The sequence below is a fragment of the Phoenix dactylifera genome, chromosome 6, assembly GCF_009389715.1.
Source record: "Phoenix dactylifera cultivar Barhee BC4 chromosome 6, palm_55x_up_171113_PBpolish2nd_filt_p, whole genome shotgun sequence".
Lineage (NCBI taxonomy): Eukaryota > Viridiplantae > Streptophyta > Magnoliopsida > Arecales > Arecaceae > Phoenix > Phoenix dactylifera.
Window position 1 is genome coordinate 11,341,845 of NC_052397.1, and position 25,278 is coordinate 11,367,122.

General features: G+C 37.7%; 3 protein-coding genes across 4 annotated transcripts in view; 2 read left to right on the forward strand and 1 right to left on the reverse strand.

Annotated features, from left to right (window-relative positions):
• The window catches only part of LOC103714915 (transcriptional adapter ADA2-like), a 39,902-nt gene extending 37,929 nt beyond the window's left edge, over window positions 1–1,973 (reverse strand). For both annotated transcript variants that reach the window (XM_008802380.4, XM_008802379.2), the window contains exon 1: window positions 1,788–1,973. In XM_008802380.4, the coding sequence (XP_008800602.1) occupies window positions 1,788–1,840 (53 nt within the window). In that variant the 5' untranslated portion in view covers window positions 1,841–1,973. The remainder of the gene's footprint in view (window positions 1–1,787) is intronic.
• A 6,505-nt stretch (window positions 1,974–8,478) lies between these two features.
• LOC103714916 (30S ribosomal protein S10) lies at window positions 8,479–17,814 on the forward strand. Its single transcript, XM_008802381.4, has 3 exons — window positions 8,479–8,795; window positions 8,890–8,952; window positions 17,319–17,814. Exons 1-3 carry the CDS (start codon window positions 8,571–8,573, stop codon window positions 17,628–17,630), a joined length of 600 nt encoding a protein of 199 aa, XP_008800603.1. The 5' UTR covers window positions 8,479–8,570; the 3' UTR covers window positions 17,631–17,814.
• A 1,393-nt stretch (window positions 17,815–19,207) lies between these two features.
• On the forward strand, window positions 19,208–20,751 carry LOC103714919 (serine acetyltransferase 1, chloroplastic-like). The gene has a single exon (XM_017844684.3). The coding sequence runs from the start codon at window positions 19,617–19,619 to the stop codon at window positions 20,547–20,549; it is 933 nt and encodes a 310-aa protein (XP_017700173.1). The 5' UTR covers window positions 19,208–19,616; the 3' UTR covers window positions 20,550–20,751.
• The last annotated feature ends 4,527 nt before the right edge of the window (window positions 20,752–25,278 follow it).

Sequence of the window (25,278 nt, forward strand, 5' to 3'; positions counted from 1 at the left end):
AAAAGCATGTGAAAAGGAAATTAAATTTAGTCTATCTTAACTTCGTAGCAGTTTTTGGAACCGGAAACAAATAAAGGGGAAAAAAGAAAATAAAAAGACTAGATTATAAAATAACCATAGAGAGAATGGTAGAAATGTTTACAGCATTTTCTCTATTATTCCCATAATTACTTGAAAAAAGTAACCGATTTTTTCCATAACCATAGAGAGAATGGTAGAAATGTTTACAGCATTTACATAAGCTTTTTATGAAAGGTATGGAACCTTGTGTAAATTTTCCTTTCCTGATTTTTTCCATCAATTTTTTGAGAAGAAATCTTACTCCACTGTTAACCTTAATGGCATAATAATGGTACAGAAATTATGCCATCAATTATTTTATTTTGTCATTTTCATCTCTAGCATAAGTCATAAGTTTACTTCAGCAATTCCAGAGCAATGCTGTCAGCCTCCTGTATCTCCTTTATTTCTTTAAATTAACACTTAACAGTACCATTGTGCTTCCTCTTTACTCAACCAGTCTTTACAAAATCATTTAAAAGATCCATAAATAAGACCAATTGAACTTAGATCGTATATGTTTAAATCTGAGTTTAATAACCCATCTGGTTTTAAATGCCAATTCCTTTCAATCCTTGTTGAAGTCACTATTTTTTTGCTATCTTAAAATAGCACATCCATTATTATTTCCACTACCAATTTGCATAGAATGTCAACTACCCCCACATTCCTAAAGTTCTCCTCATTTGACAAATTCTAAAAAAGTCTTCATAATTTTTTCAGTAATCTTTAGTCATTCACAGATACCCTAGCATGAACCTTGCTTAACAAGAAGGATATATTCAGATCGTTACTTTTCCTTATGCTCAATCTTTTGCTTCTTTATATCTATATATTGCTATTTTCAAGCTTAGAATGTAAAACCTATGGAAATACCGCATATTTTACCTAACTAAATTTTTTCCTCCTTGTTGAACTTCTTATTTTTCTCAAATTAGTTTAGTCTATAATCAGATGCCAAATGTTAAAGCATAACATCATTTTTTTATTTCTCACTCATTGACTCATGGACCTTTACAGAATAACAAATTTCCTTGTACATGAATATTTTACCTTTGAAACTCCAAGATCCAAGGGCACAGCGGGTCCGTTTGCCCCTAGTTTATTGTTCTGTCTTTGAAACACATTAATCATTCCTCTTATAGGATTCATCACCTTCTGCATGGATTATAATTAATCCTCTCACTACTCTTCACACTCTTTCTACATATGTTCATAACCATTCACCAAAGTTGAGTGACTAGTTAGATCTCCATATAATGAATATTCCCATGACACCCAAAATTTGTCAGATCTCCATCCTTCTTATCATAATATGCACATAGTAACAATAACTTAGACACACTGCGAATCCTGGATCCACAGCTCCATCTCCACCCCACTTCCAAATTCTGTTTTCGATTTACTTTCTAAAATCCATCTCAACTCATCCACAGGCACCTATCAAACCAACAATCCCCTTCCCTCATACATAATCAATCGCATGTCGATATCTTTCCAACTAAAATAACCCACAATTCATCAAACGCAATGCCTGCCAAATCCCACTGAACATCCTGAAGCTTTTCCGAAAGATCCAACAAAAGAAATAGAAAATAAAGCAAATAATTCCAAGAATTCCACCCGGAATGTCCCAAAAATCATCAAAATGGAACGTTAAAACCTAAGAAAGATCGGAAGAGAAGAAATTAAAGGTAAAAGAGGAGAGAATGGGACGAACTCCTCACCTCTGCCTCGAATCTTTGCCTGCGGAATTGGTTTCTCCGCGAGAGCGCCCCATTGTAGCTCGGGATCAGAATGGCCCTCCGAAACCCTATTCTCACGAAGAAAAAGCCCAGGACACTCAAATCTCCGGAGATGCCCGCCAATGTGCGCTCGCCGGTTCCCAGTCCTCACAAGTGCGTCCACCTTCAATGTAGCGAGGCTTGCGTGTTTTTGGAAAGGCCCCCGGTGGAATCTCGCTCACTTTGCTCCGCAGGAACACATAGAGTACATCGTCGGACACCCACTGGCAGGCCATGCAGGGATTGCGTGTTAATCAGTTAAGTTCGGTGCACGTTAGTTCAGATGGTCTTGAAGAACATTTGGTGTTCGGGTTGCGTCTTGGCGCCTAGTGAAATGCCACTCACTGCTACTGTGGGAAACACTGGAATTTTAAGAAGAAAAAATTTCCGCAATGAGTCGTGCTTGCATGCCACATGTCACGTAACAAAAGTCGCAGATGTGCAAGTGCTGTGGTGTGATCTTTACACTCTCTCGCAACTGGCATTATAAAAATTGATGGAGTGTTATAAATGGACATTGAGATGCGTGTTTAGTAGATGATGCAATGAAAGTTGTGAGTGGTAGCACGGGAACATGATCTGGTTTCAGCTCGAGAATAAGAAAAAGAATACTAGAAGATAGAGGGTTCAGCTCGAAAGTTGTTAGGCACCCAAGTCTCGTAAATCACTTGAAAGTGGAGAAATTAGGAGAGAGAGAGAGAGAGAGAGATCTCACTCTGCTCCCACTTTGTTACTTAACAATATACTCATTTATTATTAGTAATAAATAATATTAATTAATTAATATAAATTTTGCATCAATATTACAAAAATATATGATTAAAATCATTTATTGCAATAAAATAATAAATAATATTACGATTTGCTACTAGTAATAATATTATTTTTTATTTATATTATTTAGATTGAAATTATTAGTAATTTAATACTGTTAGTAGTTAACAAGGTTGATATTATCTAAAATAATAGCTAATAATAATATGATTTATTTTTATTATTAATATTACTATTATTTATTATTTTAATACTAAAAAAATATGATTTTAATAATGCATTTTATTTCATCATATTGAAGAATATTAATAATTTGTTGTTTATATTTAATAATATTAAAAATTTTAATATTACTATTATTTATTTTATTATTAATAACTAAGAGTAGTAAATTTGTTGTTTATTTTTATGATATTATTTATTATTAAATATTCAAGCAATACATAGGTATATTTAAATTTAAAATAAAATATATTTTGTAAATATTAAGTAAATAATTTATGATAAAATAATATTATCTTAAAGTCTAGAACTACAATATTTAGCATTACCTTCCCAAACAAACCAAACAACAAGATTCTACTTTCAGCAAAAATTACTTTTCAAAAGGTCACATTTCAAAAATTGATTATTTTCCACTTCAGCCACTTTCTTTCATCCAAACACCCCTTCTTATAAACTTGTATAGGCAAAAATACTGCCTACCTTATTTTATCTCAAACTAAGCACAGCTTATTACTTCTTCACTTCTTTGGTATGATTAAGTTCTATTTCAAATTTTATTATAATCTTATGCCTAAACTAAATGGGACTAAGGAGTTTCATTTCTTAACATCAAATATTGGAACAAGTCAACTTACACTCACTAGTTTTCATGATGCAGGCAATTTCACTAGATATGCAATTTAAGCCTATTAAATACGAGAACAAAGGGTACCTATGTTTAGCATATGATGCAAGAAATTTTATTGATATAGTATGAGAAAATGAACTACTTCAACACAAATCTCAAAAACTTCTTTTAGTTTGAGCATTATCTTTCTTAATCAGAATACATTATTTATTCTAAAGAATAGGAATAATTTATTTTTGGTTGAAATTTATCATTCCTAACTAGAATAAATGCATGGCTAATATTATTTTTAAGTAAACAAGGTATGAATAGAAACGAGCCATGTTTGAAAAATACCATACCAACTTTCCTTTAAATTAGTCACTTCAAAAATATTTGTACTTGAATAACTTTGTCTCTTATTCTTGTTTTTACGAAAATGTTAATATTTGGTAGGGATAGTGCCTTATCTACCCTATTGCGTGAAGTAAATGAGGCTCTGGTTTTCATCCATCCAGCCTTATACCTCTCAACTATGATATTTTTAATCTCTCCTTCACTTATATGGAGGCAATATGAATGGCCTATTGGGTATATGGAAAAAAAATTAATTTAACAAGTTAACATATTGATGTTAGGTGGTACTTTTGAAAGCGCAATTGATGTCCTTTTGCTCAATTCCTAAGGAAGGAGAGAGTTGCTTGCACTAGCATGTTAGAGAGGGATCTCAAGTTAGTGAAATGCTAATAAGCAACCAATAGCAAAGTCCAAAGATTATAAAATACGGTATCAAAAGATTTGTGTTAGAGTCACAAATGTGAGGCAACACAAGTTACAAACCAATGTTTATTTGTTATAGTGCTACATACCTCTGCAATTCTCTTGTACCCCTAGCATATTGAGCTACAAACCTAGTTGTAATGAAGATAAAGGGTTGTCGTTCAGGTCTGCTAGTAGCAAAAATAAAGAGCATTGATATCATAAGACGGAATATGATGAACGGTGGACTTTGAGATTCATGTTCGACATATGAATTAATATTATTAGTTTGTGTTAAGTTTTATTTGGTCGAGATGGAATAAGAAACAAAACTTCTATCATAGTTTAAACTACCTAATAATATGAAATTTGTTTTTAAAGCATGTAAAACATAATAGGGGATCAAAATTCCTAGTTATTTGATAATAAAATAAAAATATATAAGATAACTTCAAGAGTATGTTACTATCTATCTACTTGGAATACTTTGTAGAATTTGAAGCTGGGCAACTATTTATTGTAAGATTGTCGTGCTCCGAATTCAGAACATAACAGACGCTGCATACCTGTAGGACAGACCATACAAGCACGCAAGGCTACAAATCAAATCTCAAAACAATAATAATAATAATTTTTCGATCCTCGAAAACTAATTTAATCAAGATCTAAAATAATTCATTCTTATAATCAAATGTTCCCATAAGTCAAAATATGCTAACTAATTATTATTTAATCAAATCAAATAAAATATTCTAACTAAACTAATTTAACTAGTCTAAACCATAACTCTAATAATTACGAATATCTTCAGAAGATCTAGTGCACTCCCTCAAGTCCTGAGCAATCATGATTCAAGATCTGAAAAATAGATAAAAAAAGAACAATGAACTACACTAGCCCAATAAGCAACATAACACCATAAAGTGGGGTCAAGCATACTAAATAAATAATTAAAGAGCATGATATTGATTGAGAATAAATCAAATTTTAAATGAATAACATATATATCTCTTTTAAAATTTATTATTATTATTTACAAACTGATACTAGAGACCCAATATCAGGCTATGGCCACATAACCTAGTGGCATGGGTCAAATACAGAATATATAAAGTGTCACATACCACTATTCTAATCACCAGTAGCTCGGTGTTGAAACCAGATTATCAGATTATAAGTCGATAGGGCCAACGAATAATCTCTATTGGTGAGGCCAGATCATAACTGTATTGAGAATGAATACATACATATAAAACAAATTTCATAATTTACCGAGTCATATTTTTTAAATTCATAACATAACATATAACATATTTTAAAGATTAACTATTATAACAATAACATGCCCGAGCCATTTGACCAAGTATAAAAAATATATATCATATTTAATAAACTAATTATTATTTTACTAAAATTTAGAAAACATACTTTGAAGAATTAGGTTACTTACCTCATCTTGCATCAAAATTCCATTTTAATTAGATTAGTCAGGTTCGTCTACTTAATATTATTAATATATAATTAATTTATCATTCTCTTAGTAATCAAGCAAAGTTACAAATTAAAATACTATTGAGGAATACGACCTCATGCCCAAATTAGGGTGAAGAAAAGGCAAGGTCAATCAAGGGCGGTCCATGAGTTGGTCTAAACAAGGTGAACTAAACCGATCAATGTGAGATGAGCTATGATTTAAGTGGCTCAATAAAGATCAAGGGTAACCAAATTCTAAAGGGTACTTAACAAGGTTGAAGTACAAAGTCAGTATGCTACTCGAGTACTGAGCGGTTCTAGCTTCCACCTAGAGGTCAACTTGGATTTGAGCAAAGGTAGTTAGGGATTTGAACTAAGATCCTTGGGTTTGTCTTAGAGAGAAAAAGAGGAAGAAGAGAAAGAGAGTCTCAATCTAAGTCTCGGTCTAATCTTGATCAAGGGCACGGTCCGGGTGGTCTCGGTCAACCATTAGGAGAAAGGTCTAGATCTAGTCGGATTGTGGGCATGATCTAAAGAGATAAGATCACAACAAGAGGATTTTTTATATATATAATAATAGATAAGGAAAAATAGGGAGAGATAGAGAGAAATTAGAAGAAGAAGATGGTGAAACAAAGAGAAGTAGGAAGAGAGGAAAGAGGAGAGAAGAGGCTGGGGGGTGGTTGATGTTCCGGTGGTGGCGTGGCCTGAGGCATGGTGGCATAGCCAGCGGCACAGTGGCATGGCCTACGACGTAGTGGTGCAACCAGCGGTAAGGCGCCATGGTGGTTCGGCCGCACATAAAAAAAATAAAGGAAGAGAAAAAAGAGCAGAGCCCCTAACTACCTTAGGTGGTAGTTCCCTCGATCAAGGAGGATGCAAGAGGAGGCGAGGCACTCATTGGGGTGTGGCAGAGGCAGGGGATCTCACGACGATAACGACTTTCGACAAGAAAGGTGGATCTCAGAATAGAGGAAGCAGGGAAACTAAAAATTTAGAGAGAAAAAAAAGAATTTGGGGGCGATGGATCTCGATTATGGTAGCATATCGGTCGTCAGGGGTGAGGAAGAAGAAGGGAGGGAGCTTAGTGGTGATTCGTCGCAGGGGGATGAGGGAGATTTAAAAGAAGAATTTCAGAAATGATAAGCTTGATGTCATTGCACCCGCCCGCGATCTTAGCTGCGGTTGTGGACAGCCCAATGGCCGACGACCATTCAAACGGCCTCAAGTGCCACAGTTACCGTGGCCTTATCCATCTGATGGAGGCATGGAGCACAAGATTGTGTGATCACGTCCTCTGTTCCAACCTCTTCCTTCTTTTTTTTTTTAATTTTAGATTGAAGTTAGTTGGGCCTACCGACTTTCGTCCAACATGGATTATTTTGGGCTGGTTATCATAAAGATTTTAGGCATTATTTGACAAATAGTAAGTATCGTGTTGTTGCTTCAGATTACTATGCGCAAACTAGTAGGAATTATAACCACACCCTATAAATGATAATATTTACAAAAGCTAGCAAGCACCAAATTATAACATTTCTATGAATTCTTGAAATTGTTGTCCAAGAACTGATTTGTATCTGGTAAGGAAAGCTGGCAAAACTATGATTGAGATTGATTTTTTCACATGCTTCTCATGTCTTTTGTTTTTAAAAGCATCTTAGAAAGCAAAAGAAAGAGTTGATTTGGATACGGTGCATAGAAACTTTTAGGGTTATCACTGAAAAATAATTAAACAAAGAAGCGAAAGTAAAATGCATGCAAATCATCAAGCTTCTCGCTACAGCCTTCTTTCCTTCTTCTTTGTTGTACTACAATCTTCCATCTAAGTCTTCCGTGACACATAAACTGAGAGAATGAATTGGTTTGATGAGTTCCATTAAATTATAACAAATTATTCAACTGATAAAAGCCACACATACTCCCTTTGACGACCATGATTACATAAAGAAACTTATTTCTTATATAGATGAGCACAAAACTTGCCGTAAAAAAATTCTTTTAACATGCTCTTTAAGTTTGGGGGGACCAACTATATTGGAAATCTCTTCTAGTTTCCATATTTATCACTAAGATCTAGAATTTGAAGTGGTAATTGCCTTTCTTAATCGCTTCTAGTTTCACAAACAATGATGGTATTGTATTATTAGATTGCAATATTCCCCCTTAAAAAATATAGAATATTATTGTTGATCATAGAATTTCCTTCAATAAGACTTGCTTAATAATACGTTATACTCTTAATATGGCATGCAAGGTTGCATGCACCTTAGTTTAATTCAATATCTTTAGCAATATTTTTCCCAAATACATTTCCTCTTTATTTTCTTATTTTCTTATTATACTATATCATTTTTTTAATAATATAGATAAGATAAATGACTATTACTTCTGTAAGTAAACTAGAAAAAATAATAAAACAACTTGATTGTCAACAAATAAGAGAAAAGCTTAACTACAATCTTGGTAGTTAATAAATAGATAAATCAACTAAGGACCAGACTCTAATAAAAAAAACTTTCCTAAAATCTTGCTACAAATAAATTTGAAAATTTGAAAATTTTTACTGTAAATAAATAGAAAATCATAATCTCAACTCCAAACAAGCAGGAAAAAGAAAATTAAAAAATCTGATTGTAAATAAATGAATTTAAAATGCTGTCTTCATTTTTCTAGCCTCAAAAGAGTTGCCAGTTCATGACAAATCCAGTGATGGGCAGAAATATTAGAAAATAACTGCCGTCTTTACTTGCAACGTAGTGGCTTGTAGAGTCGTAAATTGCTAGATGGAGATATCGCTGTAAAAACCTTTCGGTGACGCTACAACTCGATAGCGTTACCGCTGAGCGAAACGAAGGCCGAGAGCTCGCTGCTAATCGCCACTCCCCATGGCGGCCTCGTCTTTATCCTCTGTGACGTTTTCCCTCCTCCCTCTCTGCAACCTCTCCGCCTCGCCCAAATCCAAACCCTCACTCTCCTTCTCGCTCCAATCTCCGAAGCCTTTGGCCTCCATCCGCTCCCGCGCGTCTCCCTCCGTGGTCTCCGCGGCACCGGAGGCCCTAGAATCGCCCCCCGGAACCCCAGATGGATCGGAGATCCCCACGGGATTCGAGGTATTCGGGTGATGACCTTTCTCTCGGCTTTCCCTTTGATAAAGACTAAAAAGAGTGTTAATTTATCGTTTGTTTGGTTTTAAATGGTTTGGAGGTCGAGGAGAAATCCGAGGGTTCTGGGCCTTCGCCTCTCGCTGTTGGAAATGATGCCGAGAAGGTATTTGTATCTAGTTTTTCCTTTAGATGCACGAAATGAAGTCATTCCGCTTCTTGGTCTTTTTGCTTTGCTGTTAGGTTTATGGCTTAGAGAATGTTCCATTTTACCTTCTTTTTTAAAATGTTAAAATTCTTTATGTTTTAGTTTGTCCATGAAATTGAGATATTTGATTGGTAAATTTTTGTGCTTGGAACATAGCAAATGGTCTATTTGAATTTTAAACTAGTGCATTACATGAAATATGAGGTTTCTACATGGCAATTGGGGGTTAATATTGTTGGAAATTGGAGTTTGAGAACTATGAAATTAGATTAGCCATCTGCTGTGTTTTTGATTTGTGACTTGTAGAATAGGTTGTCTGTGGCTCAGGAGTATTTCAGATTTCATATGAGCGCTTTTGAGAATTAAGCATATTAGTTTAGCATCTGGACTGAATGGGATGAGTTTATATGTTTCATGACATCTCAAGTAAAATTCTCCTTCAGAATCCATTTGACATGCTCGGATTGGTTAATACATGTCAGCCTATCACCTGGTATATTTGCTTTCTTTTCTTTCCCCACTTTCTTGTGGTAGATTATACTATCATGTTGTTGACCATCCTCTTTCGAATTTTATATGATCAGTTACAGTGGAAAATTTTGAATTAAACAATTGTGTGAGAAGCATGCAGGGGGGTTTACTTAATTTCATGGGCAAGCCACCTCATTAGAGGAAGCTGAAAGATTAAAAACTTGGATTGCCATTATTATTCTTCAATTCAAATTACGAGTATACCTTATTTATTATAATAATGCAGATCCATGAGATGCATTATGCTTGGGTTGGCTGTTGACACTAGCAACTTCAAAATATCTCTTGATATTAAATTTTACTTCAAAGTTTAGATGGATTAGTCAGAAGATATGTAGAGTTGGCTGCTTACGTCGAAAGGGGCTCCAAGAATAGATGACTAGATGTTTATGTAAACATTGGTGGCTTTTGGAGAGAAAATAGAGATGCATTTTCTTTTCCTTCCTTGAGAGGTTGGAATGCATTGTCCTATCTACTAAACAACATCAATTTTGAGGCATGGATCAATGACATATATTAATTTGCTATTGATCATAAACTGTTGATTTACTGATTATAGTTTGACAATTTGGAGTTAATCGAGCTATTAAAATTTCGAGATGGCTGAGGTAATAGAATTCTTTGCAAAGTACAAGACTGTTACAGTTTTTCTTTTTCTTTTTTCTCAAAATGGGACTTTATCTATACAAATTGAGAATGGTGTTTCTGAGAACAGTTAATTTTTGAAAACTTGGATCATGCCCCTTTTACAATTAAATACTTTTCTTAAAATAATGTAGCTAGAAAGAGATTATGGTAAATATTCTGCATAGTTGATTTTGTCTGGCAAGAACTTTGGTATGTTGATGAGTCTCCTGGTATATAGCTAAATATTTAGAAAACTTGATTTGGGTCATAGCTTGCTTGGAAAATCTTGCATTGGAGTTGAAAGATTCTGGGTCACTCCACTGGTCACTTCTGATGTTTGATTACTTGTGGAATCCTTTTGAAACATGGATCACATTTTGTTCGGAAAGCTTGATTGCTAGTTGATCCTTTGGAATGAGATGAATAACCTCATTCTCATTTGGTAAATTTAGGCAGAGGTTATTGTCCACCACAGAAGTTTATTCAACTTTTAAGCTGATCTAAAGCTATCTTAATCAACTTGACTGCTTTCCTTTCCTTTTGTCTCATTCATTGATGCTGTTGTCTTTTGTTTCTATTTTTGCCTTTGTCTAAGTTTCTTTGCACCTGTACTACCTCAACGTGGAGAGACTTGAGTATTTTTTAAAAAACAAAAATAATAAGAAATTTTATCTGAAATTTGGTGAAAGGGGAAGTGTAAATATTAGAATATTGTCCTTTATTGGACCCTAGTGAGGCAATAAGGAAGAGGAGGGTCTAAAACAAATACAGAATAAAAAGTGTAAATTAGCTTGAAGTATTAACTGGATACTTTAGATTATGGAAAATTCTGAAATGCCAACATTTTTTGATGCTGGTATACAAAGTCCGCCGAACTGGTATTGGAACCTGTACTGGTTGATGAATGGGTTGGTATGGTACTGGTTTGGTACCGTACCGACGCAAAATACGCTTGGGCATGTTGGTTCCGTGCCGACACACCATTTTTTTTGGAGTTTTTCAAGTTGATTTTATTGGTAATCAATCTTTTTAAACTTTTTCAATGATTTTAAATCTAATTTGATGTTTTTTGAGTTTTTTGATATTTTTTTGATTTTTTTTATCTTTTTATTGTTTTTGATGTTTCTATGATCCAGTTTAGCCTAAATGATGCATCTTATTATTTTAAAATGATACAAAACATAAAATGATTAGTGAGATATTGCATATTACAAGAAGCAAAAATAAAATATCCTCGAATCAAGTAGTGAGGTGAAAAATATAAAATATTATAATCAATTACATATATTTATAGTACAGCATACATACCGATATCTAAAATCTCCTCAAGTAGCATTGCCTCTTATAGATATCCGGATCATTAGGATAGTCTGGAGGCACATCAGCCCACTCCTCTAACCAGGCAACATTGTAGTCTTGTATGTTTATTCCATAAGGAACGCATTTCGAAGACCACCCCGCGGTTGTGTTTCATAAACAGTGGTCTCTGTCCTCCACTCCTTTTCTGGCCAGCAGATTCATAACCACCAGAATTGCTGCTCCTGGTCTCTGAATCTGAGTGAACTAATTCCTCCTCGACTCTCTTCATTGGGGCTGCAGGTGCCTTTTATTTTTCTTTTTTCATGTGCTGGGCAGGTGCTTTTTTATTCTTTGTGCCACTCGCGGCCTGCTTACCCTTCGTGTCCCTTTCTGCCTGGCTATGTTGGTTCGCACCGAGTTCGAACGGAACCGGCCAGTTCCGAATGGTTATGGCCAATTCGGTTCGATTCGAGCCTTTTTCGGTTGGTTCCGGTCTGTTCGGATTCAGTTCCAGCCGGTTTGGGTCCGGAACCAAATCCAATAGGCGATCCGACCTAGTGTTGAACCGGATGGTTCGATCCGATTCAGCCTACCTTGCTTGTATACAACATGATATGGCACGATATTCCATGGGAACTCAAAAGAAAGAGTCCTAAATTGTTTTATTTCTAAACAATAGTACTCTAAAGTGGTCACCTATTTTTGCTAAAGTATCAGACCTTTTTCTTCATTTTATTTAGTGCTATTATTTCATTAATGCAAGTTTCCTTCAAAATAAAAAAATGTCATCCACTGGTTATTCAGCACTTTTTTAAATTCTTAGACATTTTTATTGTTGTATATTGCGCTGTATAGAACCATCCCCATGCTGGGCTTGTGGGAGGTTGAAAATTTGGAAACTTGTAAACACCTCAAGTTATACCATTAGCTAGCTTGCCCATGCACTTTTCTCGGAGATATATGACCCCCCTATGCCCAAGGCATCTATTCATGGTCAAAGTGTTTCTTTTAAAAAATTCTCATATATCTTATGTGCCAAACCCTGATCATGCTTTGTGATAAGCAAGCCTATATATACTTATTGGATATTCTCTCCAAGATTGTCAATAAACATTTGCCTTTGTTTTTGCTAGTGGGGTTAATCTTTTAGTTGCATTTGAGTCTTTAGTGCTTGACCATTACAAGATTCCATGTAGAGGACATATTTTTTAGTTGTACAGCCACTTGTATATATGATTGCAATGGATTGCAATGTGGACAACATCCTATTTTGGCATGACCTTTAATTATAACTTTTTAATGATAGAAATGCTGAACCAAACCTTACAAAAATGACCAATGCATGATGATCTAAACCTGAGTACATGGTCTCAGTGAGCCACTTGAATAAGACAGTTAGCGGCTGTATAAACCTACTTTCTGATGCACAGTGGATTTAGATCAAATTCTACGCTTAGTTTCTTTAGCTGCATGGTCCAGGTTACACTGTGCAACTATCAATCAACAAAAAATTACTTCTATCAGCGTCACAGTGTATCTGATGTGGCTGTATGGTAGATGGTTTGGAGGCCCTTTAAGAGGTTTTACTAGGGCTCCAGAAAATTTCTCGGTGCTGTCCAAGAATTCCAGTGAGCTAATCAATAAACTAGCAACCATAGTTATAAAAATCAGAAAACCTACGAACTGAACACCAGGATAGTCCGGTTTTCATACAGGACCAGAAATGCAGTTGAACCTCATGAGAACCCATGAGCCAGCCTGTTTTCTCCGAAAACTGGTGACCAGGCAGGTGGATAGTAGGTAAACTGGTCAGCAGAACTTTTGGGAGAGACATATGAGTTAGGATTCAAACACATAACCTTTGGTTGATTCACAAAACTCTCAACCACTAGGCCAACCTTTGTTTCTTGATAAATTATCAAGTAATATAAATCATATCTATCATTTGGAAAATATCATTTATTCACTATTTTAATAATCAGTTCTTTCCAATAAAAGAAGAGGATAAATAAATCTTTGATGAAAATTAAAGAAAAATTGTGTACTTCGTTTTCTGCATTTGAATATTTTTAAAACTTTTCTATTTAAAAAATATAAAGAAATTTGTGCATTTTCCTACATTATACAAAACTTGAATAACATATCTTAAAAATTAATTGTATCATATTTTTTTCTATTTTGTTGCAATAAAAGAGTAGTGTAGAGGTTTTAAAGAGTGGTATTTAATGTAAAAAATGAACCAAAAAATAAAATATCTATATAATAGTTATACTTGTTTTTATCTTATATCTAATTATTTTTAATATTTATTTTTTTAGTATTTTCAAATCATAAGCTAGTTCGATCGATTGACATGGTGGTTGGATCAATAACTTGGTGACTCGAGCCCGCCAGGTTGGTCATGGTCCAGTTTGTACAAATATGTTAGCAAGCAATCAAATGAATATAGATATGTAAAATAATAAGACAGAGTGAAGAGGAAGGGCAAGAAATAAAGTAGAGGGAGGGGAGAGGGGGAAGAGCTCACCAAAATTCTTGGGAGAAGAAGAAAATAATATTCTTTTCCAAACAACAAAAACTGATCACATTGACTCGAAGGACCCTATTTATGATAAAGAAACCCTAACCTAAACTTAAATCTGAAAGATACACTCCATAAGCACCCAGTTGCTATTCATGGGTACTATAGTATGAAGAGTAGTGTGAGTGGTACTGCCACAACATCTTGACTTATTTAATTATATATGAAGTCTTCAGATCTTTTAACTCAGCTATAGACTACAAAAACCAATAAAGGCTTAAATATGATCATAAATTACAGAAAAAGAAAACTAGATAGACTATGCTTGATTTTGATGATCTGCGACCCCTAGATGCATCAGTACATACTTTTTCTTGGGCCTTTTGAGAAAATGAAAACTGCATTATGAAAGAAACTTTGAAATCTGCATCAAATGCTAGCATCCAAATTATTGTGATCATGTGCACCACTTGTTTGACACATGGGATCCCTACACAAGGAGGTTGGACCTGCTTGCGCCTCTTTTGTTTCCATCTTAAAAGAAGGCAGGGCAAAGATTTATTTGTTTATTATAGATTGGGGAATAATACATAAAGATTAATTAAGATGCAATTTTCTCACAGGGAGAGAAAGATGGACTTTCATTCCTACTGTTACCATATAGTTCCTTTAATCTCCATTTTTCTATGCAATTTTTAAGGACAACTGACAGTCCTGCTTTTCCTTGAAGTCCATCTATGAAAGGTAGCTGCTGCAGAAGATAGAGTCCACCTATAAGAGGCATTGGAATTTGAATATTTATTTAAAATCTAAAATAGGTGAAACATCCAACACTATGCGTGGCAGGACCCAGACTCCATATTCTTATATATAGTATATATAGATATGTTTTTGCTGCAATTTTCCAGGATGAGTGGCACTCCCACTGTTCTGGGGAGTCGAGCAATGGAAGGGAGTCTGGCTTCAAAAGAGAGTCTACCTGCAAATGGCTTTAGCATTTTAATGTTTCTTTAAAATTTAAATTTGTGACAGCACTCGACTCCATGCATGACCAGACTCAAACCCTTTGCTTTATATATTGTAGTGGAATTATCCACAAATTTTATCTTTTCCCCTTTCCTTTCACATAAGAAAACAAGAAAAATGGTTTGTAGGTGTAAGATTCATAGCTAATGATCTTTCAAATTGTAAGCTTTCTACCATCACTAGCTTCTTATCCAGCCCTCTTCTTTATCTTCTTTACTTGAAGCATAAGTGACTACATTTTCTTCTAAAGTTGTATGTCTCTTATTAATATCTGCAGCTTAAAGAAGCCTCCTTGGTGACTAAATTGATTTTTCTTTTTCTGTTTTTTTGCAAATAGACATCGATCATGCATATAATTTCAGCTTGGTATTTTACCTTAAAGAACTTATCTACTCCAGGAATCTTGCTAAGTCTCAGAATGATCTGTAGCGCCTAGGAGAAGACAGTGTCAATATGTAATAGCAGTCTTTTGTGGTCCGATACCTAAGCCTCATAGCACCAATGGCTGAGCTTCCCATTGTTTTCCTTGAGCTTAAACACATCCTGCAATTATTCATCAAGGAATCTTTCCTTAGCTAAGCCATGCTTTTCATTATCGCTAAATGTGACTATATCATTTCCCTCTTTCTGCTTGCCAGAATACAGTGTCTCCATTCAGATTCTTCTATTTGTCAAACATCTTTGAATGCAGTTATTCTGGTGGTGGTTCACCTGTTCTGCTTAGAAGGCCTATTACCCAGCTTTGTTCATCCCCACACAAAAATTCCAGTGTTTCTCAACAGAACATAGTAATAAGGAATGGTTGAGAATCTGGTGGGAACTTTACATTCCAATAATCTAAGGAAAGCAAAACCATATTGAATTTGTCTGATGTACCAACAATTGGAAATATCAGTGTCTTTCATTTTGATTTCGCTGGAAGTGGGGACAGTGAAGGATCATTTCATTATGGTAATTATTGGAGAGGGTTGAGGACTTGTGTGCTATGATTCTATAGTTTTTGAGGCAGAAGCATGAAATAGGAGCTATTAGTAAGGGGGCAATCTGGTCCTTCTATATGCTTCCAAATATCATGACTTATCAAAAGTAATTAATATCTCTGATCACTTTTATGCGGAAAGAGGCATTGAAGAATGCCTATGCAAGGACTTTATGCATAGATTAAAAGAGGATGGTTCATTGATGTGAGGGACAAAATGGGGAGAATTATTCATCACCGCATTACTGAAAAAGTCTAATGGATCACCTAGGAACTGATATGCATGCTGCATGCCTGTCAAATGACCAAAACTGCACGATCTTGACAATTTATGGTTCAGAGGACGAAACTGTACCGTTTGGAGATGCTCTAGAGTTTGCCAAGTTGATAGCTAATCACAAATTGCATATTATACGAGCTGACCATAGATATCTGTTATACCAGTTTCAGTTAGCTAATGTTTTTTCTGGAAGCTATAAGATCTAATTAATGGCTGGGGGATCACAGAGCATGTCAGGTTCAGGACCATATGACTACTTTGTGGTAAGCAGAAATTATAATTTGAATTTGTAGGCAGTACAAATTGTATGGCTTTTTGGATTGTCAGCCTTAATTATGTCTTGCTTGGGTGATTTACAATCGTACGAATTCTATGCCCTTTCCCCCCTTATCTTTTCCCAGCTGCCTCTTGTATCTTTCTACCTTGTAGAGCGTACATTGTAGTGACTATTTACGAAAATAATTATTATTTTACCTATGTATTTATCTCTTTAGCAAGTCATTTGAATGGACAAATTCTGATCCATTTAGTTGGTTTTTTTCCTGTGATTCCAGTAGTTTAGATCTTTTAGTTCACCACCATGCCCAATACTGTTCCCATTGATGACCAGCTGCTAGCATAAATAATGAGTATGTTGTTGATTCAATGATTCCTTGTGTAATGCATGGTAAAGTAAATAACACAAAAGTTGCATCATTATTTTAGAATAATGCTGGTTTCAGTTTGTGATATCCATGAATTTCTTATATCTGTTTACACTTTGCTAGGTTCTATTAATGGTCTACCATTTAAACATATTCACTGGAAAATATGGTTTGCTTGTGTCATAATTTGTTTAAAAAAGGACTCTCTCTCTCTCTCTCCCTCTGCGCGCGCGTGAGCTTGCATGTGGTGCGTGTGTTCGCATGCACACGCTCATGCTTTGTACACATTTTACACGTTTAAGGAGGGATTCAGAGTTGGCAATTTTCAAGTTTCAGAAACACAAGTGCACATATTTGTGCCTTAAATGCTTTCTGGTATTCAGTCTTCAGCATTAACTGACATGCTTTTACCGTCAGATGGCACCAAAACAGAAAATAAGAATCAAGCTACGGTCCTATTGGGTACGCCTGATTGAGGACTCATGCAAGCAGATCCTGGAAGCTGCTCAAACCACCAATGCCAAGACTATGGGTCCTGTCCCTCTACCCACCAAGCGACGCGTCTATTGTGTTCTCAAGTCGCCGCATGTGCATAAGGATGCACGGTTCCATTTCGAGATCCGGACCCACCAGCGGCTGATTGATATCTTGTATCCTACTGCCCAAACAATAGACTCACTGATGCAGCTTGACCTTCCAGCAGGTGTCGATGTGGAGGTCAAGCTTTGATATCAGTTGAATTTGTATTATACATTTGCCTTCTTTTTCTTGTATGCTTTCAGTAATGATTTTAATTTGAATTGTATGTAAAATCTACAAGGAGAATGTGAAAAAATTTTCATACTTGGGGGACTATCACTCTATTCTCACTAAAGATGACAAGTTACAATGCAAAGCATAGCATTTACTTGGATAGTTGGGGTTGAGATGTACCTGATTCTCAATTTTGGTTAATGGGGAATTCTGTCTGCTTAATGGATCTTTGGATGCCACCTTCTTGAGTCTCAAGTTGGTATTTCAACTGTTGCATAGCTAAGAATACGTGCGTTAATCCTGTTACGTGATCCAAGCCCTTTTGTGCATCGTGGCTTTTTGTTCAGGGACCCTCAGTTTTTGAAACTATTGTCCTATGCTTATTTTTGATTGTACTATGATTAGAAAGTTGCACTAGGAGTTAATGTTAATTATGACTTTCTTTGAGATTATTGAACAATGGATCAAACAGAAATGTGTGTAGCAAGAACCTTGAGGGTCTGTTTTGAAAATTCAGTAGGATTATGCTGGATTTTCCATAGGGTAATGGATTACCCAGTGATTTAAGTAAGGTGCATATCGACCTAATTTCTCTTTTTTTCAAATCCCATGAGAAGAAAAAAAAAACTACCATAGATTTGGTTTTTTTTTTTTTAAATTCTGCAGTTCACTAGGTCATAGATGGGATTTAGGTCAAAATTAGGACGAGTCTTTAGAGAAAAAAAAAAGATTTGAGAAAGCTAATAAACCACTTTTTTATAAAAAAATTTGGACCGTTTCTACTGAATTTTTCAAACAGGTTTTGAATGTTTCAATACTTCCGATGAAAGTTAAGGCTCAGAATGTTGGATGAACCATGAGATGGGCGCATGAACAACAAAGATCTATAGAGTAGAGGTACCATAGATGATAGACGTGGGGGAGAAGCAATTTAGAAACATTAGTACACTTTTGGTTCCTGCGGATTTGCCTGACCTTAGCCATACTTTTTTTTCCCCCGGGCGGCGGGATAACTCTTTAACCATGCATTAAGCATTCCTGTGTTGTTGTTTATATATTTTTCTATTAGATTAAAGACTTCTTATTATATTCTTATCTATTCTTGGGTTATTGTCTACCCTGGGTTATCCTTCGCTCTTTCTTCGACCTAAAGTTTAGAAAACGATCCGAGTCAAAACACTTTGACAAGACCCCATGCCGCAAATCCTCCGCTCGAGTCAACATATTCCGACGATTAATTATATGACGACGGCGTCACTCTAAACGTCACCACTCTAATCCCCCCGGATCCTCTACAAGCAAAGACCCTGCGGCCACCGTTTATGGCCACACAATATCTCCCAATCTGTGGGTCCCAAGCTGTGCACCAAATTTCGCCGCAGGGAATCCCGGCTCCCAAAAATTCTATCTTTTCTAGCTCTCAAGTGTCTCTTGGCAAAAGGCAAGGGACAAATAAGGCACGAAATACACTAATAAATTTGCCCGTGTGGGCTGCTTCTCAATGGGCTCTGGCGTCCCTCCCCAGATGGGCCACATAGCCTTCATCCCTACCATCCCATCTTGATCCAATGCGTAGCCGTCCTTTGTCTCGTCACCATGTTCACACTTTTGTCGACATGCGTTCCAAATCCTGTTTCCAGTTTGAACGAACGAATGCACCAAAACGCAAAGCGGTACATCAACTCTGACCATATACTCCCTCCACCGTGCCCCTCCTGAAGACCAGCCATTCCCCATGGAATATATTTCCAAATAAAAAATAATTTAATAGGCAAACACATAAACAATAAGCATCTACTCTTCTCTCATTTTCCCTGCACCTTCTTTTCCATTGCCTCTTACCCTCCCTCTATTCTCAATCCATTATGTACATGTAACCACGCCTCCCTCACCCATCTAATCCCAATCCAGAGAGCATCTCTTTGCCCTTCTTCATCACAGTTTTTGGTGTGAGAAGGAATCATGGCCACCTGCGTCGAGAATTGCCGAGCTAAAGCTCCCTTCTGCAAGTATGTAATCGACATCTCCCAGCCTGATATCGCCGATTGTTCTGACTGCAACATGCCTGCCAACGACTCCAGCGATGCCGCCGGCGACGACGTTTGGGCCAAGATCCAAGAAGAAGCTCGGTCAGACGTCGAGGATGAACCAGTCCTCCAGAATTACTATTTTGATCTCATCCTCAACCACAATTCCCTTGAGTCTGCTCTCGCAGCGCATCTTGCAAGCAAACTAAGTCTTCCAAATCTCATGCCGAGCAACAGTCTCCAAGAATTGCTCTTGAGCATCTTATCCAAGGATCCGGAGATCGGCCGGTCGGTGAGGGCCGATCTTTGGGCGGCGAGGGACCGCGATCCGGCGTGCGCGAAGATGGTACACTGCTTTCTTTACTACAAAGGGTTCCTGGCGTTGCAGGCCCACCGGGTGGCGCACCGGCTGTGGGCGGAGGGGCGGGCGGCGGCGGCGCTCCTGCTGCAGAGCCGGACGTCGGAGGTGTTCGCCGTCGACATCCACCCGGGGGCGAGGATTGGATCGGGTGTGATGCTGGACCATGCGACTGGGGTGGTGATCGGCGAGACGGCGGTGGTCGGCGACGACGTGTCGATCCTCCACGGCGTGACGCTGGGCGGCACCGGGAAGGAGAGAGGCGACCGGCATCCGAAGATCGGTGACGGGGTCTTGGTGGGTGCAGGGGCGCAGATACTGGGGAACGTGGAGGTCGGGGAGGGGGCGAAGATCGGGGCGGGGTCGGTGGTGCTGCGGGCGGTGCCGCCGAGGACGACGGCGGTGGGGAACCCGGCGAGGCTTCTCGGTGGAAAAGAGAACCTGGTCCGTCTCGGAAGGAGGGCCTCTTTGACTATGGACCACACCTCGTGGTCGGATCACGTGATCTGAGAGGCAGGTCCGTACACAACTGATATACTCTGCTTAAAATAGAAACAATTAAAGTTATGTAGCTATTCGTGATGATGATGTCTTCGACTCATAGTCCGTTTGTTTGTTAAAGATCCTTCCCATTTTTGTCGCTTGGAACTTTTGCATTGGAATCCTGTGCAGTGGACTATTAATGGCATTTCCTTGGGGGATATTACTTCTATGAGGACGCATTTTATTTAGTCCCTATCAGCTTTACAATAAATAAAATTTAAATACTTATATAAAATTAAAAAAATTAAATAATATTTTTTGGTTTTTTTTTTTTTTGGGACCACGTCTTGTGACAGCTTTAGACCAAGGTGTTCTTGAGGTGCATCATGGAAGAACGAGTAGTGAGAGTATAAAATTTATGGGAGTATGGACCCAATTCCTAGAGGATTAGAAAAAAAGACTTCTCAATTTTTTTTTCTTTTTCTATCCAACCATAAACCGGCTATGCAACTCCATATGCTCTCCTTGCTTCTCTCCCTCTCCATGCCCCCCTTCAATCTTAGTCCATCCTTACAAAAATTTTTAAACAAGCTCCAAATGAGATTTATTCTTAGCTTCCTTGGACTCTTGGATAATTGGAATAATTTATGGTAAGTATAATGTTCATGGCTTGTCAAAAGGTCTTTCAAGAAGTAGTTTTATTATTATTTTAAAAAAAAAGATGAAGTGCTTCCACAAAAACAAATAATGAGCTCGCTATGCTTTTTTATTTTTATTGATTGATTTTTTATTTGATTAGTTGGGCAAATTGAATATGGTAAAGCTAGGTTATAGGGTTCAAGATCAAATATTCTGATTGGAACTTGTGGGGTTTTGTCTGATATATCTCATGGCTATAGAAGATTCAAATGTTGTTGGGGCATTCATCATCATGCAAGGGGTGACGTGATTTTGACTTTTATTTCCAAATGAGAAGATAACTCTTGTATGAAATTTTGTAATGCTGATGGGCTCGTCGGTATGCCTTTAGAGGATGGTTTGGTTTCATTGGAGATAATGAAGCATTAATATCAAATATGACATTTTCCTTCTCTTCTTAGGTTAGTTGATTTTTTTTCTTTTTAATAATTTCATGAGTTGGGTAATTGGATATAGGGACAGTGGGGTCCAACCATACTTGACTATAGAACCCAAGAAGTTGTCTTTTATATGCCAAGGGTATAGATGACAGTCCAATTTTTATGGGAGGTGATGGAAAAAATATTGGATAATTTGACCTCGGATTCGACTATAATGAAAAAAATATTGGACATCTCGACCTCGGATTAGACTATGATAGAAGAAATATTCGACATCTTGACCTCGAATTAGACCGATCTCCTTTTTATACCGAGGTGAACAACTTCGGTAAAAGCCGTGGAGCCAATCTGCACGTGCTAATAAAGACCGGCAGTTATGGCAACATTGCTACCGAGGGAGTTATATAAAGAGGTAGCCCGAGGGTTCTTAGGTAAGCTCATTCAGAGATTGCTTTGCTAAAAATTCTTCCTTCCATATTGTTGTCTCTTTATTCTGACTTAGGCATCGGAAGGTCCCTTGCCGGAAACTTTTGGCAAGCAGACTTTTACAGAACATTCCTAGAGAATAGCAGTTCTTCCACACCTCGGCCAACCCATACAGTTTAGTTCTCACCGATCTTAGAGCCATTCAACTTGAGCTCCAACCTCAGTTCGAAATTCTGCAGCATCAGATTGGTGCTAGAGAAAGAGTCCCTAGCTATACTAATACCAAATGAAGGGAGAAGTCGTCAATATGAGGTCATGGAAGACTCATGGTGCATCCCATGCCTCACAATGCCATGCTCCGGCTTCACAAGGATCATTAGAAAGCCTAGAACAAGCTTCGCCGATACAACCCATTGCGCTTGTGAATACTGAGCAGTTCAATCTGCTCGTACAACAAGTTCATGCCTTGATTATGTCAGTTCTGGGTTTGTAGCAAATGGCGACACGGCTGAACCTGTTCTACTCAGCCACCACCCTCAGCAACCAACACGCCACATGCTCCAGATTAACCACCACTTTCAATGCCAATGCCCAGAGCGATCTCACCAGAGTCGGCATACTCGATAAGAAATCCTAGTCGAGATGGAAAATGGTATACTCGAAGCCCCCATTCCGACAAGGATTCTGCTCTTGGTCTTTCGTCACCTCGCCATATGGAGCTCCTGCCTCAACGGGACGCCGACTTTCATAGAAAAATCGAGGAGATGGGATGTCAGATCTAGGCCTTTAGAGAATAAGCTTTGAGGGCAAATAATGACCTCAACTTCTCCATGGAACCTCCATTTTCTCGGCATATTATGAAGGAATCAATCCTACTTCTGTTCAAGATGCCTCAAGTGAAGCCGTATGACGGCACCTTGGATCCTTTGGATCATTTGGAGAACTTCAAAGCTCTCATGATACTGCATGAAACCACCGACGCTGTGCTTTTAAGGCTTTTTCTGCAACGCTTTGCAAAGTGGCTAGATTTTGGTTCTCACAGCTTCTGTCTGGATCTACCCATTCTTTTGAGTAGCTCGGACGTCTTTCCACAGTATACTTCATCTCTAGCTGAAGACAACCCCATGGTTCTGACGTGCTGCTCAATATCAAGCACAAGGAGAGAGAGTCCCTCAGAGGCTATGTCACCCACTTCAATGCAGCAACTTTAGAAGTCTGTGACCTAAATCAGTCGGTTGCAATGTCAACAATGAGGGCGCCTTATAACCGTCTCATTTCCACTTCTTCTTAGAGAAGCGCTTTTCCGTTGACTTTTCCAAAATATTGGCACAAGAAGAAAAATATGCCAATACGGAAGAAGTCATGGCCTCCTATCATGACTCCGCTGAGGGAAGACCTCTCAGAGGAGGCAAAATAGGATGCGAAGAGCGAGGCGCATCAAGGAGTACTTCACCTCGAGATGAAAAGAGCTCAGGACGACCCAAGAGCCTTCCTCGAAAGTTTGAAAGGTACACTCCATCACTACACCGAGGACTCAGATTCTCATGAAAATCAATGGTCGAGGTTACCTATGCCCTCTGCATCGAATGAAGGCCCCAACAAGTAGGAGAGATAAGAAGAAGTATTACCATTTTCACTAAGACCACGGCCATGATACCGAGAAGTGTATCCAACTCAAGAATGAGATCGAGTTACTTATCCGAAATGGATGGCTGGACCGGTATGTGCATGCCCGACATGATCGAGAAGGGCCTGCCTTAGCCTCTAACTATTCCTAGAGCCGATTGATAATCGTTTGACAACAGTGGTTATCAATATAATTGTTGGCAGTCCCGCCGAGGTTTGAAGCACTTTGGACAACCGAGCTTCCCAAAAGACTGAAGCTGCTTCAAAGAGACAGTGCATGGGGGATGTTATCTCTTTATCTGACGCCAACCTGAGAGGAGTTCAGACTCCTCATGATAATAATATGGTTATTTCTCTTACAATTGCTAACTATGATGTAAAGAGAATTCTTATTGATAATGAAAGTTTGGCCGACGTATTATGTTATAATGCTTTCCAATGAGTGAAGCTACCTACTAAGCAACTACGAAAAGTCAACACACCTCTAGTCAGCTTATTGGGAGATTCTATCATCGTAGAAGGCATGAGTTATCTGCTAGTCACCATAGAACAAGAGCCTCGAAGCAACACATTGAGGCTAGACTTTCTGGTGGTTCGAGTCCCCTCAGCCTACAATGCAATTTTGGGCCAACTTAATCTCAATGCCTTTCAAGTTGTGGTATCTAGCTACCATTTGCTCGTACGATTCTCTACAAGAGGCTGAGTCGGAGAAATCCAAGGTGACCAAATGTTAGCTCGCCAATGCTATATGGCCACCCTCAAAGGGAAGAAATCGATAGAAATCTTATTGATTGAAGGGCTGGACACAAAAGATGAACTCAAGAAGTAGCGAGAAGAATTGACCGAAGAATTAGTGTAGGTCCCCTTAAGGAAAGATGAGCCTAGCCAAACTATGCAGATCGGCTTGAAACTAGATAAATAAAATCGGGCCAAAGTGGTCAACTTTCTCCACATCAACACTGATGTTTTTGCCTAGTCGCCACTGACCTGCCAGGTATAAGCTCTGAGGTAATGGTTCACAAACTCAATGTGGACCCAGCTCACTGACATATGTGATAGAAGAAGAGGAACTTCACCATAAAAAGGCAACAAGTCATAGACCAAAAAGTTAACAAACTGTTGGAGGTCGGCTTTGTTCGTGAGGTGAGCTATCCTAACTGGCTAGCCAATATTGTACTTGTCAAGAAAGTTAATGAAAAATGAAGAGTTTGCATTGATTATACCGGCCTGAATAAGGCTTGCCCTAAAGACAGCTTTTCATTCTCGAGGATTGATTAGCTCGTAGATACGACTTCAGCACATCAGCTACTGACCTTCATAGATGCATTCTTCGGCTATAACCAAATTCAAATGGCTCTCAAAGATGAGAGAAAGATAGCCTTCCTTACTGATGAGGGCCTTTACTGCTCCAAGGTAATGCCTTTTGGCTTGAAAAATATAGGGGCAACTTATCAATGGCTCATCAACAAAATCTTCAAAAAACAGATTAGCCAAAATATGGAGGTATATGTAGATGACATGCTTGTAAAAAGACGAGCAATAAAGCTACATAACCGACAGGGAGGAAGCTTTCGCAACCCTTAGAAAGTTCCAAATGAAACTCAATCTAACGAATTACGCTTTTG

What these genes read in the sequence shown, in the direction of transcription:
- LOC103714916 (XM_008802381.4), top strand. Translation starts at nt 8,571, where the DNA reads ATGGCGGCCTCGTCTTTATCCTCTGTGACGTTTTCCCTCCTCCCTCTC. An exon ending in AGATCCCCACGGGATTCGAG is followed by an intron (nt 8,796 to 8,889) that starts GTATTCGGGTGA and finishes AATGGTTTGGAG; the next exon opens with GTCGAGGAGAAATCCGAGGG. An exon ending in TTGGAAATGATGCCGAGAAG is followed by an intron (nt 8,953 to 17,318) that starts GTATTTGTATCT and finishes TTTTACCGTCAG; the next exon opens with ATGGCACCAAAACAGAAAAT.
- LOC103714919 (XM_017844684.3), top strand. Translation starts at nt 19,617, where the DNA reads ATGGCCACCTGCGTCGAGAATTGCCGAGCTAAAGCTCCCTTCTGCAAG.